This window comes from Taudactylus pleione, unplaced genomic scaffold (genome assembly GCF_031769625.1).
Source record: "Taudactylus pleione unplaced genomic scaffold, aTauple2 ptg000513l, whole genome shotgun sequence".
NCBI lineage: Eukaryota > Metazoa > Chordata > Amphibia > Anura > Myobatrachidae > Taudactylus > Taudactylus pleione.
This window is the reverse complement of record NW_028284915.1, coordinates 3,791,990-3,811,255: the sequence shown is the minus strand read 5'-3', so window position 1 is coordinate 3,811,255 and position 19,266 is coordinate 3,791,990. Positions and strand designations below refer to the sequence as shown.

The 19,266-nt window shown below is 44.4% G+C and overlaps 1 protein-coding gene across 3 annotated transcripts; it reads left to right on the top strand.

Moving 5' to 3' along the window:
- The first annotated feature begins 2,774 nt into the window (after nucleotides 1-2,774).
- On the top strand, nucleotides 2,775-18,522 carry MSMO1 (methylsterol monooxygenase 1). 3 transcript variants are annotated; one of them, XM_088450270.1, is made up of 6 exons: nucleotides 2,775-2,961; nucleotides 14,300-14,600; nucleotides 15,300-15,448; nucleotides 16,508-16,634; nucleotides 17,175-17,329; nucleotides 17,962-18,522. In XM_088450270.1, the coding sequence occupies exons 2-6, from the start codon at nucleotides 14,352-14,354 to the stop codon at nucleotides 18,158-18,160; spliced, it is 879 nt and encodes a 292-aa protein (XP_088306396.1). In that variant the 5' UTR covers nucleotides 2,775-2,961; nucleotides 14,300-14,351; the 3' UTR covers nucleotides 18,161-18,522. The 3 variants fall into 3 exon arrangements, with proteins under 3 accessions (XP_088306396.1, XP_088306397.1, XP_088306395.1); XM_088450271.1 differs by lacking the exon at nucleotides 2,775-2,961 and adding an exon at nucleotides 13,533-13,707 and having other exon boundaries at nucleotides 14,343-14,600; XM_088450269.1 differs by lacking the exon at nucleotides 2,775-2,961 and adding an exon at nucleotides 13,533-13,707.
- The last annotated feature ends 744 nt before the right edge of the window (nucleotides 18,523-19,266 follow it).

Here is a 19,266-nt window from a genome sequence, read left to right as displayed (position 1 = left end):
CATTTAAACTAACTGAACCAACTTAAATCATATACTTTAAAGCTTATTATACCTTATTTGTGAATATGTAATGTGTGAGTATGCGGGGATTGATATAAGGACGCTAGTTAACTTGGGGCAGATGCGTGCGCATAAAGCTAATAAAACAGCGGTTTCATACAAAGTCCTATGCATTCGCTAATATGCGACCAGTTAACAGCGCAATTGTGCGTATTAATGTGTGTATGAGGAAGGGTGCACTTAACTCTCACTAAGTGAACATCTTAGCAGTGTGACAAGCTGACCCAGATAGTTCCACATGCCCACTCTGTCAGCAGTCCCCCCCACCTGTCCCAGGCTTCAAAAGAGACAGACCTAAGATGACACTCTAGTCTTTGAAATCATGTAATTGCAGGAAGCTTGCTAATGTAAGGTGTGTATTCGAGCCAGACCACCTGTAGTGAGGGCAGACACTGTCCAGGAAGCTTATCTACACAAGCTAGTTGTCACGTAGCCATTTGCTCTATTCATCTAATGCAATCCAATTTTTTGACATACTGTAAAGCCATTTCTGAAATATATCCTTTATAATACGTAAAGTCATGAAATAGGCTTCTGGTGAATCGCCGTAATTTACGGCGAAGGTCACAGATGCATTCACGTGATGCTAATAGTATTATCACCACATATACTAAAGTGTGAGTTTATCTAAAGTGGCGCTTAGGCGGCCATTTCGTAAAATGGCGTCTTGCGGCCAGTCGCAAGATGGTGTCGCTGCGATTCAATTTTAAACTGATCTTGTCTCAGCCAATAATCCAGTTTCGACAGCCTATATTTGTGTCGTGGATGGACTACAGCCATGGCAGAGTTTGCTGGCATTTCCATTCAACTTTAAATCAGTGAATGCGCATGGACACAGCCACTGCTGACCTGCTAACAGCGATTTAGCCGGCACCCTCAACCAGCATTGGGAGACTGACAGAGCTGCGATTGACAGGTTTCAGCAGCGCTGCCCTGCTAGCACTACCTTATATATGCTGGGAGGGAGATACTGCTATTGCCCAGCATTAAGTGTCAGCATTGCTCTGTCATTGGTGCTGCATCACAGCTGAGAGTGATCACGGCATGATGTAATAATTTTAACCTGTAAGTTATGCTTTCTACAGTCTGACATTTATTTGTGACATTGGCACATACTCAGTTGGGGATCGATTTCTCAAGCAGCGCTAACCAGGTCAACATCAAAGTGTAGCACTTCTGGCAATTACACACATGTTGCAATTTGTTTCAACAGTCTTCTTACAGACACTATTATTCGATTTCCATAATGTGAAACTGTATCAGCTAAAGCAACATTATCAAGGGTATTCAATTTGGAGTGAAAAGTCTGTGCTGGACTTTTCGCTCCACATCGCTGATTATCCTGGGATAAAGTATCGGGCGTGCGCCCGCTTTATCCCCGTAATCAATTAAAAAGCTACGAAAACGGGAGCCGGTGAAATAGGATCGGCAAAAAAAAACGGGATTTACCTGGAATAAATTGTAGGACACCCGTTTTAGCCTGCAAATGAAAATCGGGGTTTTAAATAGCCGCGGCAGGTGTTTTTTTTCCGACATTGAAGAAGTGATGCAGAAGAGCACTTAGATTATTTTTTTTGTTTTTTTAAGTGGTCCCATCAAATTTGGGGTACATGAAAATGGGTACTACCATATTTTTATGTCCCTAAAGTAATTTTTTAAAAATTCAGCAAAAATGCACCTGCCGCTAATAGCCTATTCTAGAAAACACCTGCCGCATACTTGCAGAATAGCCCTGAACCTATTTCCCTATTTTTAAACACCTTTTTCCATTTTTTTTTTTTACACCAATTTTTAAATAATTTTTCCCTAATTTTTTTTTTTACTTTTTCTGACACAGTTTATTTTTAAATGACATTCCCAGGGTTGCAGGTTACTTTTTTTAAGCCTGCACCCCTAAACCCCAATTCTGCACTTTTTTTCGTCACCTATTCAGTGGTGAAAAGTTATACCTGTTTTTTTTAAAGACTTTTCGAACCTACGAAAAGTCTTTGAAATTGAATTGAAATCGGCGAAAATGACATCAGATTCCGAAATTTTCGCTTCAAATTGAATACCCCTGTATATCTTTTGAAGTCTGGCAGACTATTATATTCATACAGTGTCATGAGGCACCAGTGCTAATTTATTTATTTTTATAAATCACTATTTGATACTGTAGAATCCTTGTATTTTTATTAATATATTTTTTAACATTTATTGTGTACCTATTATATTTGTGCAATTAAATTTATTTTATTGTAATCTTCCTGTGTTCCCATCTTTTTCTCTTTTTTCTTGAGGTTTTTTAGGGGCTGGGCATACACGTCCAGATAAAATGCCTTTCAGACCAACAGACATTTTATCTGGCAGCTGCCAGCCGCAGATGTCCGTGGCATACACTGTGAGATAACTCATAGTCAGAGTCGGCCCTAGGCATAGGCATTCTAAGCAAATGCCTAGGGCGACTGGAATGCCCAGGGGCATTCAGCTCTGCAGCTTCCCCCACCCCCGGAGCTCAGCTGTTCCTTCTTTCTAAACACAGCAGTCACGTGAACTGCCGGCATAATTTGCAGTCAAAGGATGTTCCACAGGGGCTGCTGGGAAATGTAGTCCCTTCCACCTCTGAGACCAGTGTTACAGTGGGGAAGGGACTACATTTCCCAGCAGCCCCTGCGGAACATCCTGTGGTTTATACAAAGGATGCTGGGTGGCTGGTGTATTTGGGGGCAGGAGCCAGCGGCATGAATACCGGCCCTATGGGATCTGACTCAGTCTGTACCTGATCTGTCGCTGTACAGCCACTGTCACAGCTCCATGCTCCGGGACTAACAACAACACTGACTCCTCCCCAGCTAGTCACATGGTTGTAACATCATCAAGGTTCTTTGCCCACTTGATTTAAGCTGCTCATCTACCCTGATGGTAAGTACTAACTACAGTAACTCCCCAGCAGCGCTGCTGATTCCCCGTTGATAAATTGTGTGTATAAGCATGTGCTGAGGCTGTGTGTGTGTGTGTGTATGTATGTATGTATGCTGAGCCTACATATGTGTCTGTTTTATTTACTGGGACTGTATGTTGTGTGCATGTGTGTTGATACTGCATGTTGTTTGCTGGGACTACATGGGTCTGTGTATGCATATGTGCTGAGGTTATATGTGTGTGTGCCCTCTGGATGGAGCAAACCCAGCATAACAGATATTCGAAAAGTAAAAATAATGTCCCATATACATGCATTTATACATTTTTGGGTATTATAACAAACTTTCTGCTGATATATTTTATCATAAAGCGGATAAGCTGTCACCATTCATATCTTTTGTTACATTGATTCTTAGACTGTATAATGGGTAGCTGTGTCACTTTGGGGTTATCAGCTCCCGTTTTTAGTGTGTTGTGCTTACCACAGTGTGCTTGTATAACTGCAGGCATGGGGTTATCTGTGCCCCTTTCTGTACTGATATGGGCTTACCTGTGCCCCTGTCTGTATGGGCATGGTGTCATCTGTGTGTGCACTGTCTGTGTGGATATTTGTCCATCTGTACAGGCATGGGCAAATATGACAGGAGGTCGCAAGCTTAAATGTTTTGGTGCAACTATGAACTAATACACCCATGCACACAGGGCTATTTCTGAGTACCTAGAAACCCATCCTTGTCTGATTACAATTGGACACCCCCCTCTCGGCATAATGGTGTGATCCACGCCCTCCCTTACACCCGCTGGGCCTAATGATGTGATGTACCTGTACCACGCCTTTCCTTGCAAGAGCTGCTGCATTGCATCTTTCCTCTGAAGTGTGAGATATATTTATATACAGTGGTGCGCATCGTCAGCGACACTAGACGATGTGCCCAATATGTTGTCCGATCTGGCCAGTTTCGATGTTATATTGTCTAGTATGTACTTGTCATAAGATTGGTGGTGGGATTACCTACTAGGGGCACCAGCCAAAATTTTGCCTAGGGCACCAAATTGGCTAGGGCTGGGTCTGCTCATAGTGTATTAGCCCGACATCTGCGCTCCACCCCTGGGGAAGGAGACATTTCCCTGTTCATTTCATGGGAAGGCACACAGGGAATTCCTGTCTGTCGGCTGCGGCTGGGCATACACAGCCCAATGCGGCCGACATTGTACAGCCAGAGGGTACAGACTTAAGGACATGTACTGGACAATCCGGCATGCCCGACCGAGCAATATTTAACCCTCCGTCGCCCGCACACACGCTACAATTATCGGGGTGATCCACGGATATCGGGCGGATCGCCCCGATAATTGTAGCGTGTATGGTCAGTATTACTTGGTAAGCAGCACTGAGATTAATTACATTAATGACACACATCCAGGAGCTCCATTTCTACACAACAGTTCACACTAGTGGAGACTTGTACTGAGATATTTGTAACATTGTATATTAGCATGTTACAACTTACATTGCAATAACTGCTAGATACTGGGAAACTACGATACATAGTGGTCAATCCTATTAGCCGTGATGATCTCGCCGGTCCAAGTCATCGAGGCAGTGGCCGCACTTTACAGCAGCCCGGATTCACCTGATATTGCTCACAGCCCTATAGGGCTCCGAGCAAAATTATGTGAGATGCGGTGCCGTTGCCGGCACAGCGCACCCTTCACCTAATAGGATTGACCCCATAGTGTGTGTAGACAATAACAGAGCCGACAGAACTACTTATTCCCACGATTAAATTTGATTACCATATTGCATTATATTCAGAAGAGTAGGGTGAGAAAATATTCATATAATCAGTGGCAATAAATACTAAAAACACACCACAGGCTGTGGTGTGTTTTTAGTATTTCCTAGTGATTCCACCTAGTAAGCAAAGCGGTCAGAATCGGTTCTAACTGCATACATAGTAACTTTGAACTTGCATGACAAGCAGCAACGCTCTATGACGTTCAGTTGATTGTGAGTCGCCATTTAATTTGGTTGTTTTCAGTAGAGTGACGAAAAAATGCAAAATTCAAAGCAATGCTCATTGGTTTTTTTAGATATCAAGGGTGTAATTTTGCAAGAATGGGTTCCAGAAGGCACAACAGTTAACCAGCTTTATTATAAGGATGTTTTGAAAAAGCTGAGAGTCAGAAAGAAACGGCCGCAACTGTGGAAAAATTATTTCATTCTTCACCAGGAGTGAGTGGGGTGAAGCCGCAAACTAGTATCTTGTCTAGGGCCCCGTAAGGTCCTCAGGTGTTTGATTGTTTAGCACATGGTGATCTCTTGGCTATAAGGTTTTTTTTATATTCTACCTGATGACAATTTGAAACAAATACATTGAAACATTGTAATGTCTCAGTTGCCTGCCTATATTATTTGGAGAGACCTGAGTACCGCCCTACCTTGCTCTCTCTCTATATTATACACACACACACACATTATATATATATATATATATATATATATATATATATATATATATACACATACACACTAAGGAATCCACTTAGTTATGGGGGATATTATGAATAGTTACTGAGGATATTATGGAGGTAATGAGTTCATAATTTGAGGGTATTTGTCATAAGAGTTCTGCTAATTTAAGTATGAAGGAACAACCACATTGTGACAGCAGTCTGAAAATGGCCTTTAATCTCCTCTACCAAGAAGTCTAGGGCACCGCAGTTTACGGTTATGACGATAATATTCTTGACTGTAAAATGTGCATATCCACTGCACCAGGCATGTCAAACTCAAAATACCAACCAGGCCAAATATTCAAAGTCTCAAGCTGCATACACACACAACGATTTAGTTAATGAACGATTTTAGTAAACGATTTTTTCCCTTGAAAAAATTAACAAATCGTTTACTAAAGTTGTTCATTACAAAATCTAATGAACGATTTTTTAGAACTACAAACGATTTTTGCATATTAACTTACTGAAAATCGTTCAGTTGACAAGTCTGACTGAACTACAAATTACAAACTACAAACGTGAACGCGCATGAACGATAATCGTTCATAGTTTGACTCAGAAAGTGAACGATTTTTTCAAACGATTATCGTTAAACGATATCATTTAACGATAATCGTTCAAAAAATCGTTGTGTGTGTATGCACCTTAAAAGTGTGTGGGCCGCAAGAATAAAAAGTCTTATATGCAATTTTGAAAGGGTTATTATTAATAAAAACCAATGCAGTGCCCCCTGTAGTAGTGCCTTTTATGAAATGCCCCCTGTAAGAGCCCCTTATGCAATGCCACTGTAGCTGTGCCCATTATGCAGAGCCCCCTGTATAAGAGCCCCTTATGCAATGCCCCATTTATAAGAGCTCCTTATGCAATGCCCTCTGTATTAGAGCCCCATACGCAGTGCTCCCAGTAGTGTCCATTATTCAATGCCCCTATATCAGATCCCCTTATGCAGTGCCCCTAGTGTCCATTATGCAGTGCCCCCTGCATAAGAGCCCCCTATGGAATGCCCCCTTTATAAGAGCTCCTTATGCAATACCCCGTGTATTAGAGCCCCTTAGGCAGTGCCCCCATTAATGCCCCTTATGTTGTGCCTCCTCCCCTGTGTAGTACTTACCTCTCACCTACCTCTCTGGCCGCTCGGCACCACTCCCGCGTAGACGCCTGCCACTGACTGGATCTAACTAGATCCAGCAGGGCAGGCCGCTCACATCGCGGGTGACGTCATGAACTGCATCACTGGGAACGCTGGCCTCTGAAGCGAGCAGACGCTTCTTGATTCTCTGATCACTTCAGAGACCAGTGTTACAAGTTTAAACACAAATATTATGTGGCTCAGCCACCTCTGCCGCAGGGGTGACTGGGCCGCATAATATATGTATTAGGGTCCACACTGTTGGGCCACATAAAATGGAAAAGTAGGTGTATATGTGAACCTTGGGGCTCCTGAGTATAAGCGGGCATGGTAGGTAAGTAGTTTTCCCTAGTGAAAAAACGATTGACTGATCGAAGAAAAAGAGTTGTTACCTACTCTGGGCGCTACTCTGATGCAACCATTGGGAAGCAGATGAAATGAGAGGGTTTCAGAGTTTAAACATGAAACGCATGCATTTATTCAATAAAATAATGAGATATGGTAAGAACTTACCTTTGTTATCTCTATTTCTACGAAGTCCATAGGGTTCCACAGGATACCTTGAGGTATAGGTGATGAGGTCAGGCATCGGGCACCATAGAGTTACGTTTTCAGCCACCCAGGATGCACTAGGGACCCCCTCCTATACCCTGCCCCTGAGCCAAGCCATCTCAGTTACGTACCAAGCCATAGGCCGGAGGAGGAGAAGGAAGAGAGAGAAAAAAGATCTGGACACACACAAGAATCACATTCTCACCAGAGGGAGACGGAAAAACGGTGACCAGAGTAAAGCCCAACTGCACCACAGGTGCGACAGGGCGGGAGTCCTGTGGAACCCTATGGACTTCGTAGAAATAGAGATAACAAAGGTAAGTTCTCACCATATCTCATATTTTCTACATCAGGGTCCATAGGGTATCCACAGGATACCTTGGGGATGTCCCAAAGCAGTATCCTTTAAGGGTGGGGACGCTCCTGTGCTGAAAGGAGAATCCGCCGCCCGATGGAAGCATCCTGAGAGGCAAAGGTGTCAAACGCGTAATACCTCACAAAGGTATGGACAGAGGACCACGTGGCAGCCTTGCAGATCTGGACTGCCGAAGCACCACGTCGAGCTGCCCACGAAGGACCCACAGACCTAGTGGAATGAGCCCTCACAGAGGATGGAACCGGAAGGCCTTCATGAAGATAAGCTTCTGAAATTGCCATACGAATCCACCCTGCCAAAGTTTACTTTGAAGCATGCCAACCCTTTTTAGGGAAGCCATAGAGGACAAACAAGGCGTCCGACTTCCTAAACGAAGAAGTGCGGTCAACATAAATCCTTAAGGTCCGTACAACGACCAAACTGGCCTCACCCACTGAAAGATCAGGTGAGTTAAAAGCCGGCACAACGATTTCCTCGTTGATATGGAAACTTGAAACAACTTTGGGAAGGAATCCAGGACGAGTGCGCAGCACCGCCCTGTTCCTATGAAAAATCAGAAAAGGGGGTCTACAGGAGAGAGCCCCTTGTCAGAAACACGTCTGGCCGAAGCAATGGTCAGAAGGAATATTGTTTTAGCTGTCAGCCATTTAAGGTCCACTGAGCCCAGTGGTTCAAACGGCGGTCCTTGGAGAGCCCTCAGTACCACAGCTAAATCCCAAGGCGCCACCGGTGGAACAAAAGGTGGCTGAATTCAAAGAACACCTTGCATAAAGGTGCGCACATCAGGGATTGCAGCAATTCTACGATGGAACCAGACAGACAGGGCAGGCACTTGCACCTTCAAAGAAGCAAGGTGAAGCCTATGGTCTAGCCCCGCCTGTAGGAAAGCTAACACTCTAGACAGACGGAACTCCCGAGGGGCATAACCTCTCGGTCGACACCACTGGAAGAACGTATGCCACACACGATGGTATATACTCGCAGAGGATGGTTTCCGAGCTCTTAGCATGGTTTGCACCACAGAGCTGGAAAACCCCCTGGACCTTAACATGGCCGTCTTAATAGCCACGCCGTCAAAGACAGCCAAGCCAGGTCCGGGTGAAGACAAGGACCCTGTGATAGCAGGTCCGGTCGTAGCGGCAACCGCAGAGGAATGTCCACAGACAGACTCTGAAGGTCTGAGAACCAGTGCCGCCTGGGCCACTCGGGAGCTATCAACAGGAGCGTACCTCCTTCCTGTTTGAATTTCCGGATTACCCGCGGAAGGGAAAACGGAGGAAAGAGATAAGCAAACCGGAACATCCACAGAGCATCCACCAGAGACGCCTTTTTGTCTCTTGTTCAAGACCCGTACACCGACAACTTGTTGTGCCGTGACGCCATGAGGTCTATCTCTGGAAGACCCCACCTGTCCACCAGAAGTTGAAAGACGTCCTGGTGCAGAGACTATTCCCCCGGATGTACGTCCTGGCGACTGAGAAAGTCCGCCTCCCAGGATGAATACTGCTGATATGGCCGGGAGATTGCGCTCCGCCCAGACCAGGATGCGGGACACCTCTACGAGTGCCGCCCGACTTCGTCTTCCTCCTTGTCGATTTATGTAGGCCATGGTGGTGGCGTTATCCGACTGGACCTGCACGGGGTGACCTTGGAGAAACTGATGTGCCTGCTGGAGAGCATTGAAAACCGCACGGAGTTCCAAGATGTTTATTGGAAGCTCCTTTTCTACCTGAGTCCACCTGCCCTGGAACAAGTGTGGACCCGTGACAGCTCCCCAGCCCCGAAGGCTGGCATCCGTTTTTAACAGGACCCAGTTCGCCACCCAAAATGGACGACCCTTGTTGAGGTGGGTTGTCTGCAACCACCAGGCTAGAGACAGGCGAACCTCCGGAGTGAGCACCATCGTCTGGGACTTTAGACTCTGAAGCAGTCCATTCCATTTGGACAGGATCAAATGCTGCAGAGGTCTGGAGTGAAACTGGGCATATTCCACCATGTCGAATACTGACACCATGGAGCCCAGTAACCACATCGCCGAGTGCAGAGACACTCGGCGACTCTGCAGACAACTGCGCACCCTCAACTGTAAGGCAGAGATCTTTTCCCCCGTCACAAAGATCCTCTGCTATCTGGAGTCCAATAAGGCTCCGAGGTGCAGAATCCTCTGAGACGGGATCAGGGTGGACTTTTGCCAGTTTATTAACCAGCCGTGACGTTGCAGAACTGCAATCATCAGGTCCAAGTGGCGTAGAAGGAGTTCTGGAGATCCTGCCACCAACAGAAGGTCGTTTAGGTACGGCAACATGCGGACTCCCTGCAGCCGCAGGTAAGCCGCCATGACCTTGGTGAACACTCGTGGTGCTGTCGCCAGGCCAAAAGGTAACGCCCGGAACTGGAAGTGATCGTTGCAGATTGCAAACCTGAGGAACTGCTGATGGCGCAAGAGAATAGGGACATACAGGTAAGCGTCCTGTACGTCCAATGACGCCATGTAATCCCCAGGTTCCAGCGCCAGAATGATGGACCGCAGGGTCTCCATCCGAAACCGCGGCACCCACAAGGACTTGTTGAGGGCCTTGAGGTTGAGAATCGGACGGTACGACCCATTGGGTTTCTGCACCAAAAATAGATTGGAATAGAAACCCTGGCCCCTCTGGGAGAATGGAACAGGCACTATAACTCCAGCCTGGAGCATAGTGTGCAAAACCTTCTGCAGTTCCAAGGCTTTGTTCCGGTCTAATGGAAGGGCCGTGGTGAAGAACCGGGATGGGGGCCTGTGCCGAAAGGAGAGGACATACCCGTGAGAAACCACCTTGTGAACCCAATTGTCTGTCGTGGTTATCGACCAACACTGGGCGAACTGCAGCTGGTGGCCTCCCACTTTGGGATCCCCCAAAGGGAGGCCCGGACCGTCAGGCCGCAGGTTTGTCATCTGACTTAGGGGCCAGACATCTGGTACTCCAGGCCTGTTTCCTGGGCTGGGCCGATTTCTTGGGCCCAGCCTGTCGGGGAAAAGACTGTGCTTTAGGCCTACCCTGGGCCCTGTAAGGCCGACGTACCCGAACTTGAAGGGACCGCAGCAGACGGGAGACATGCAGATTTGGCTGCCGCCAGCGTGGCTACAATTTTGTCCAGATCCGGACCAAATAGGACGTCTCCATTAAAAGGCAAAGCTTCTAAGCCCTTTTTGGAATCAGCCCCTTCCAAGATCGCAACCATAAGGTGCGACGAGCAGCAACAGCTGCCGAAGAAATCCTAGATGTGAGGATACTGATATCCAAGGCCGCTAAATTGATGTAAATGGCCGAACCCCGGAGATTGCCTACCAACTCGGCCTGTTCAGCCGAACAGTCGGAATCCAAAGACGCCTCCAAACTATCAGCCCAGCACTCCATAGCTCTGGCTACCCAACATACGGCCATAGCCGGTCTGGATGCCCCCCCGCGAGGGAATAAATGGACTTGAGGCAGATCTCCATTTTGCAGTCCGTAGCATCCTTCAAGGAGAACATGGGCAAGGTGGCACTTCGGACTAGGCGTGTCACGTGAGAATCCACTTGTGGAGGGGATCCCCACTTAGAAAAATAATTGTCCGCAAACGGCTAAGCCACAGCTAAACGCCTCTGGGGCTGATACCGTTTGCCAGGGTGTTTCCACGCCTCCTCTAAATGGTCTACTAACTGACCCGAAAGAGGAAACACTGTGGCGTCACCCTTAATATCCTTTAAAAAGGCATATTTGGACTTGGACACTGGAGGATCGTCATCCTCAATAACTAAAGCCGTGCGGACTGCCCGAATAAGGCCAGGAATTTAAACCTTGGACAGCGTTAGTACGGAGAGGTTCTTGGTCAGATAGATCCAGAATCTCACCATCGGACATCACGTCGTCATCCTCATAAGGAGCAGACAGAGACGCCACAGGCCGCAACACAGACTCCCCTTGTAACACGTCCGACAAATGCTGTACCGAATTTGCAGTGCAGTGGGCTCAATATGCACTGCACAATATAATGAACGATGTCGTTATCGTTCAATCGGTCCTTAATCGTGTAGTGGAAATGCACTTTAAGATTTTTGAACTGCGCGCTCTGGGCAACCTGTAAGGGTTCCACAAGTCAACATCCTCGAGGCCGGCCTCTGGGCATGTTTGGTGCAAACTAAGTGTGGAGAAGTGAATGAAATAACAGCAGTCGGTGATTGAGGTCCCCGCAAGACACGCTTATATATGTGGCTGCAAATAACTGTCAGTTTCCAGATCACCCAGCAGCTCACATGTTCCAGGTCATCCAGCAGGTGCACAAAGAGAGTTCACCAACTGTCACATTTTCCAGAGCACAATGGTGATGCATTATAAATGGCGGGTGGATGTTTTGACACATAACTCCGAAACAAAGCAACCAATTATGGCGCTAATATTTTTTTGCAAATCTACGAACCAAGACCTTTAATTTGGAATATGATGTGCCCTACTCAGACATCGGCATCATAGAAATATCTCATTCATAAAAGTTGTCCTTCTGCTAATATATATATATATATATATATATATATATATATAGACAGGTCAGGGCCAGCGCTAGGTTTCTCTGCTCACAGCGCCGTCCTGTGCTGTACTGCACGCTCCTTCCCTTCTCCTGGGCGTATACCCAGTGGTCGAAGTGTGCCGGTATGCAGCGGTATGACATACTGACACTTTGATTTGTTTTTTTACACTGACTTGGAAGTTGTTGATTGAAGTTAAACTGTGTCTATACAGTGAGCGGCAGTACAACAGGGGAGTGGCTTGAACGCTGCATGTGCGACTCACACAGCACACACTCCGCAACTCCAAATCCCTGCAGTGCCTTTTTGCCTGTATAATGCCAGTCCTGCCGGCAGTTCTACTCCTCACAGGGCCGGGATGGTCCTTGACTGCTGCTCCTTTGTTGCCTCTGGATAGAAATCCAGTCCCCGTTCCCCTCATCTCCACTCCCTCCCTCTGTGCTTCCCCTCCCATCACTTGACTCCTGCTGCTCCTGGCACCCGCGGGGTTAGAGATGGTCGGAACCGTGGCCCCTGCTCCCCACTCCGCTCCTCATCTCCACACACACATTGGCAATCTTACAGGCTGTCACAGTGACACTGCAGCTGCAGAACAGGAGCCGGTTGTGGATAGTAGTAGCAGCTTTCTCCTATCCTGCACCAGACAGAAGCCACCACCAGTCTCATCATGGCACAGAAACCCTGGGGAAGATGGCGGAGGAGCTGACTTGCTCCATCATTCCTCTCCTGGAAGGAGTTAGATTATATTCCCCCTCCATGCCCACATGGATGGTAGAGAATGACGTTGGACAGTAACTGATGACACCAGGGTACATCTACTGAAGGGGATATCCTTCAACAACAATTTATGATTGCAGAAACCTGTGCTGAAACAACTGTCTTATCAATTACCAAGTTCAACACAGGTGACTGCAATCGTACATTAGATGGGAAGTCCAGGAGCAGAGCATGTTGTACCTAATGGAATGGGTCAAGTTGGAGGGTAGGATATAATATAGCTGTAACCATGGTGTTAGTGTACAGCTGCCCCCAGTGCAGCTGCAACTTCCTGGACAAGCCGGAGCTGAGGAAGAACACGCTGCTCGGCAATCTGATACATGAGATGATAGATGATACATGAGTAACGCTGAACTGTTAATGGTGCTGCGTCACGACTGCGGCATATGCGGTTTCCCGCGCCTGCGATTTGTAGCCACGAGCCGACACCATGGTAACCGCACTGACATCAGGTCACGCTCCCACAGCGTGCTTCCTACAACACGTAACGAACGTAGCACCTCTCGATGGGCGTGGTGACAACATGGGCCATGGTTCAGGCAGCGGCTGCGGATTGGCTACTGGTGGCAGTCGGCCTAGGCTCACTCCATGCGCGCAACCAACCGCAGCCGGAGCCGCTCCTGTGACACAGGTAGTTCGTGGCAGCGCCGGCCAATCACAGCCGAGAATAGAGATCGCTCGTTGTATGCGTGACGGCTGAGGATGCTCTGCCTGCTCTCTGTGCCGGGGCTGCTGCTGGAGAGGGGGACACAGCAGGGCTGCAGCATATAAGCTGGGACAGGGACAGGTACTGTACTATATATACTGCTGCAGTACTAGTGACAGCCGGCTCTGCTTACACCGGGACAGGTGAGCTCACACAACTTATTCATTCTTCATGCTATAGTGCATATATGTACCATGCTATGAATACGTGTTGTAGAACTAGCCTTCTATATACAGTAATGCATATTTGTTTGTCAGTGTAGGCACTTATACTTTCCTGGGGCTTGTAAAGCAATTCATTTGGGACAATTGTTGGTAAATTGTTATTGCGTACTTGGCAGTATATTATTATTATTATTATTATTATTATTATTATTCATATTTTCCTTATGATTTGTTTATTAATCTCTGACTTATTATGTAGCACTGTACACTGGGGATCATGGTAATAATAAATAATGTACAATGACAACAGAGAAGGTAAAGATGACTGTCCAGAAGAGCTAACACTCTAAGGGGAGCATATGACACATAAGGAAAAGAATAACAGTGGCAGCAGTAGGTGGGGGTAATTCACATGGCTGATGTAAATGTATACAGGCAGCTGTCACAGTGACATTATACATTTCAGGATTTGTTATGCATTTGCTCACACATATAAAATCCTGGCATTACAGATGTTTCTCCACTTCTTACGTACAGTGAATAAACCTGATATTTACCCAATATCTTGCAGGTCCCCTGAACATCTCATCTGTCTGTTATTCTCCACCCAGTAGCAGACACAAATGGCTTCCAACGACAGCATCATCAGCTCCGCTTACATTGCTGTTGAGTACATTGACTCTCTACTGCCAGAAAATCCTCTGCAACTGCCCTTTAAATATGCCTGGACCTACATGCTGGACAACTACACCAAGTTCCAGATTGCAACCTGGGGATCCCTCATTGTCCATGAGCTCATCTACTTCATGTTCTGCCTCCCTGGTTTTCTGTTTCAGTTCATACCTTTCATGCAGCGGTATAAAATCCAACAGGTGCGTCCTACTCTGCACAATCCTATTTCTGTACCTTATGTTCCTTGAGGGATTTCAGTCGTGTAAATATATGCGGGGTCTTGTGTAATATACTGTGACTGCACGGTGCAAACCCATAGCATGGTAGCCACGTGGAGAGAACAGCAGGCACTTAGGAAGTTTCACCCAGAAGCATGAATATTAATGCTTTAAGTAATCTAAAACAAAATCTAACATATTATGCTGCTGCTCACATGCTTCAAACTTATTTAATTACCTGTTAAAATTATTTATTAGTCCAGTGTTGCTTGTGGTTTAAAGTATACATTCCCCAAAACATCAGAAACCACTTTATAGATTATATTATGATTAGTAGTAGTAGGGTCTTTATAAATACTGGTGCGGACATTTGGTGGTACATTAATTTTCCAAACTGTACTGTGTTCATGAACTATGTACATTCATATTGTAGCACTTTTATAACAGTAAAGTAATTACAACTGTGACAAAATCCAGTAGCACATTGAGATATTGATACCCGAGGTATATATATTAAGTAATCTGGTGATTAAAAAACAATAACGTAACTCCCGGAGAAATAGGAAATAGTAATTGGAAGTGATTTAATGGTATAATATAATATAGTTACGGTAATACATTGACTTTTTGTTTACTTCTAGCACCTAATCTAATTATTGTGTTTTTTTTGTATTATTCTAGGATAGGCCAGAGACATGGGAAGGCCAGTGGAGGTGCTTCAAAATGCTTCTTTTTAATCACTTCTGCATCCAGCTTCCTTTGATCTGTGGCACATACTACTTTACAGAATATTTCAACATTCCATATGACTGGGACACTATGCCTAGGTGGTGAGTAGCATGAGCATATTACGTTTCATAAGTTACAATTTCTAACTGACTTTAAGAGTTTCCCATTAGCCTACCCAACATATATAACATTCTTTCAGGAAGTCACTCATTTGTTTTCTTTCCATGTAACCTCACACCACCAACATCTGTATTACTTGTCTGGGGTATAAGTTGTATATTTAGGTGCTATAGAAGTAAATGATAATACATTTCACTAATGAATTAAATATCACCAATAGTTAGTCATACTGTAAATATAGATAATTATGAAGATATATAAATATAAACTTTCCAATATCATACAATGTTCTACATCAGTGTTGGCTAACCTTGACACTCCAGCTGTTGTGGAACTATATATCCCAGCATGCCCTGCCACAGTTTTAGCATGCCCTAATAGCAAAACTGTAGCAGTGCATGCTGGGTTATGTAGTTCCATAACAGCTGGAGTGTCAAGGTTAGCCAACACTGTTCTACATCTTTTATAGCCCTGTGTTCTCTAGCTGAGTGCCATATATTTGTCATTTGTTATCAGTCGCCCATGGTGGCTTCTTACGTTTTTGTATAATAAGTCTACAACAGGAAGACAGATGATCATTAAAAGAGTGTGTCTCTACAAAGCATATTATTATTATTATTATTATTATCTCTAATATATTTAATTAAAAAATATCCTTGATATTTATTTATTTGATTTATTAGCTTTTATTTATAAAGCCCCAGCATATTCTGTTGCGCTTTACAAATTGGATGTCTTGCATATTCATTAATGTAACTAGCCGTTATTTCACATAGATTGTTCTGGTTATGTTTAATAGTACAGACTACTGCTCTGTATTGCAAATACTCTACCCCCTCTTCCAGACCCCTAGCGTGCCTCCTCTTCCAGACCCCTAGTGTGCCTCCTCTTCCAGATCCCCACTGCAGCTAACTTATAGATCACTTCAGAACATATTTTTGTATTTAATGTGAGGCCAGTTTTTCATTTTTAGCAGTCATTTTTATTGAGTTATCTGCATGTTACCTTTCAGACTTGACGCTCATGTTCTTCTCCCATAGGTATAGCTTATGCGCCCAATGTCTTGGCTGTGCTGTCATTGAAGATGCCTGGCACTACTTCCTCCACCGCCTTCTGCACCACAAGAGGATTTACAAGTATATCCACAAAGTGCATCATGAGTTTCTGGTAACTACATATTTTTTCTTTTCTTACTGTTTTTGAAATTATAATGCAGTATTAAAAAAGAAAGTTGACATACAAAACAGATGGGGTTTGGAAGAAGTTCCAATGAGAGACTAGGGCATATATTTATGAAGCGGCAGCTTTTCAAAGCCGCCTATTCTCAGCGGTTCTGGCTGCGGGATTTAAAACGGCAATAGTATTAAATGCAAAACCAGGTGTGTTTTGCATTTAATATTATTGCCGTTTTAAATCCCTTGGGTAGAACTGCTGACAATCAGCTGATGCTTCATAAATATTCCCTTAGCTTCATATATAGATAATAAAAGTTGGAAACCTGAACGGGTAGGCTCCTGGAGGGCTCCTATAGGCAGAAAATGTGGGACAGAATATTCTTGTGGTAGGAAGGTTAGTTCTCTCAGGATGTCTTCTCCAAAAACATGTCATGGAGATGTCACTACAGTTTTAATATTGATAAAATAGCATTGTTTTGTTGATGGATTAAATTCATTAATACTTAGGATGTGCATTGTGTGTGTTTTCCAGTCTCCGTTTGGGATGCAGGCAGAGTATGCTCACCCTCTGGAAACCCTGATTTTGGGAGCCGGGTTTTTCATTGGAATCATGGTTTTCTGTAATCACGTCATTCTCCTTTGGGCATGGGTTATGGTTAGACTTATGGAAACAATAGATGTTCACAGGTAAGTAGCATGTGTGCTTTGTGTATTGTTGTATGTAATACTTTTGTAAAGTAACTGCAAATAATTTCTCTTATTTACTACATTGGTTACACTTGGAACCAAGATCTCACTTTTTGAATAAAAGGGGTTTTATTACACTGTTTCCACCCAAGCTAAAATAGTTCAATACACATACATTCAGCTGAATTCTCCCAATGTTTCATGGCTCATCACAATCTCCATTCCTCCTTGCTGGCTAACTGAACTGTTGGCCAGCAAGGAGGTGGCCAACAGTTCAGTATTCAGTTGAAGTGTATTCAACTGAAGCTCCGTAAAGCATCACTAGATGTGCCAACAGAAATGGCACTGACCATACCAGTACCAGGGGGGAACTCACTAACGTATGTGAGCGTGACATCTCCTTTATATTTTCCCAAGCCAATAATAATTGTGCTGAGATAGGTCTGTTATCAGAACATTGACAAACTTTTCTAGTGAAAGATATACCACATTATCAGCATGTCACCGTGGCCTATGGTATCTATCTGATAACGTCGCTAAGAATATAACTTGTATTTTGATCAATTATTGTGTAGATTGTTTCCAGTGTGCTAACCTCTGGAGTCTAATGTACATTTTCTCTTCTGTCTTAGCGGTTATGACATTCCCCTGAATCCACTACACGTCGTCCCATTTTATGCTGGTGCACGTTTTCACGATTTCCATCACATGAACTTTGTGGGTAACTATGCGTCAACATTCACATGGTGGGACAAGCTGTTCAACACAGATTCTCAGTATAACAGCTACAGGGGGAAAGTAAAGGCAGAGGAAGAAAAGAAGACAAAATAACTTATTCCCAGGCACAGCTTAATTTTACAGTGTGCGGACCATAAAATGCTCTTAATTAATCCTAAATGCTATCACAGATGGAAGAGTAGAATCTGTATGTAACGATTCTGCAAGAGAAAAGTATTTGTGGAATTCAGCCTCAAATCCAATTGCAGCTGCCACCGTACGAATGCCGCATTGGGCCTTATGTCAGGAAAAGAACCCGCAGTAAAGCAGAACACGTCAAGCACAGACGATTGCTACTGTCAAGTGCGACTTTTCAGAGAATACAAAGACTGTTCAGCATTTTTTCATTCTTCTCATCTATCTGACTATCTTGTTCATAAAAATACAGTATCCACTTTATAAAATATTTAATTTTATTTTTATACATAATACATATTAAGTATTTAATAGTGTAATTGAAAACCACATTGTGCCTCACCTGGGGGGATATATATACCAGCCTTGGAGAGAGGTAAAGTGGAGAAAGCTAAAGTACCAACCAATCGGCTCCTAAATGTCATTTTTAATACATAGGGCCAAATATAATAGAGTTTAGAAAATGTGAGCGTTTAGCAGTAAATTCTCACACTGTTACATTCATCGAGTTGTATCTTCAAAATGGGAAAACGTCTGGATGAGAGTTTAAATCGTCAGTTTGTTGAGTCTGAAAAACATGGGAGTTTGCGTGTTCTTGGACTCTTATTACATTGGCCCAGTTTAAAAACTCACATTTTCTAAACTCTCACCCTATTACATTTGGCCCATAGCCTGTAAAGTGACAGGAGCTGATTGGTTGGTACTTTATCTCCATCCAGTTTGTCTCTCCAAGACTTCATACATCTCCCCCCTAGTGTGGTAGTAGAAATTTTGTTATGTCTGTACAATTCATAGGGTGAGGTAGGATTTCAGCCACAGTTCATGTAAGCACCTTACTGCAGTGTTTGTCACTGTAACCTAGCCTCTAAGGGATTATGGATGTTCTATATTCAGACACTTGTATGCATGGACTAGGCCCATTAGGAATAAAAATTCTACCCAGGCTCCTTGGTCTAAATTATGTCCCACACGGTAGAGGTTCTTTTTTTTTTTTTTTTTTTTTCTGCACTTTAAAATTGCAACAA

Bases quoted from the DNA above. Each gene is read 5' to 3' on its own strand.
- MSMO1 (XM_088450270.1), top strand. From the start codon at position 14,352: ATGGCTTCCAACGACAGCATCATCAGCTCCGCTTACATTGCTGTTGAG. The intron at 15,449-16,507 runs GTGAGTAGCATG...CTTCTCCCATAG, and splicing joins TGGGACACTATGCCTAGGTG to GTATAGCTTATGCGCCCAAT. The intron at 17,330-17,961 runs GTAAGTAGCATG...CTTCTGTCTTAG, and splicing joins GAAACAATAGATGTTCACAG to CGGTTATGACATTCCCCTGA.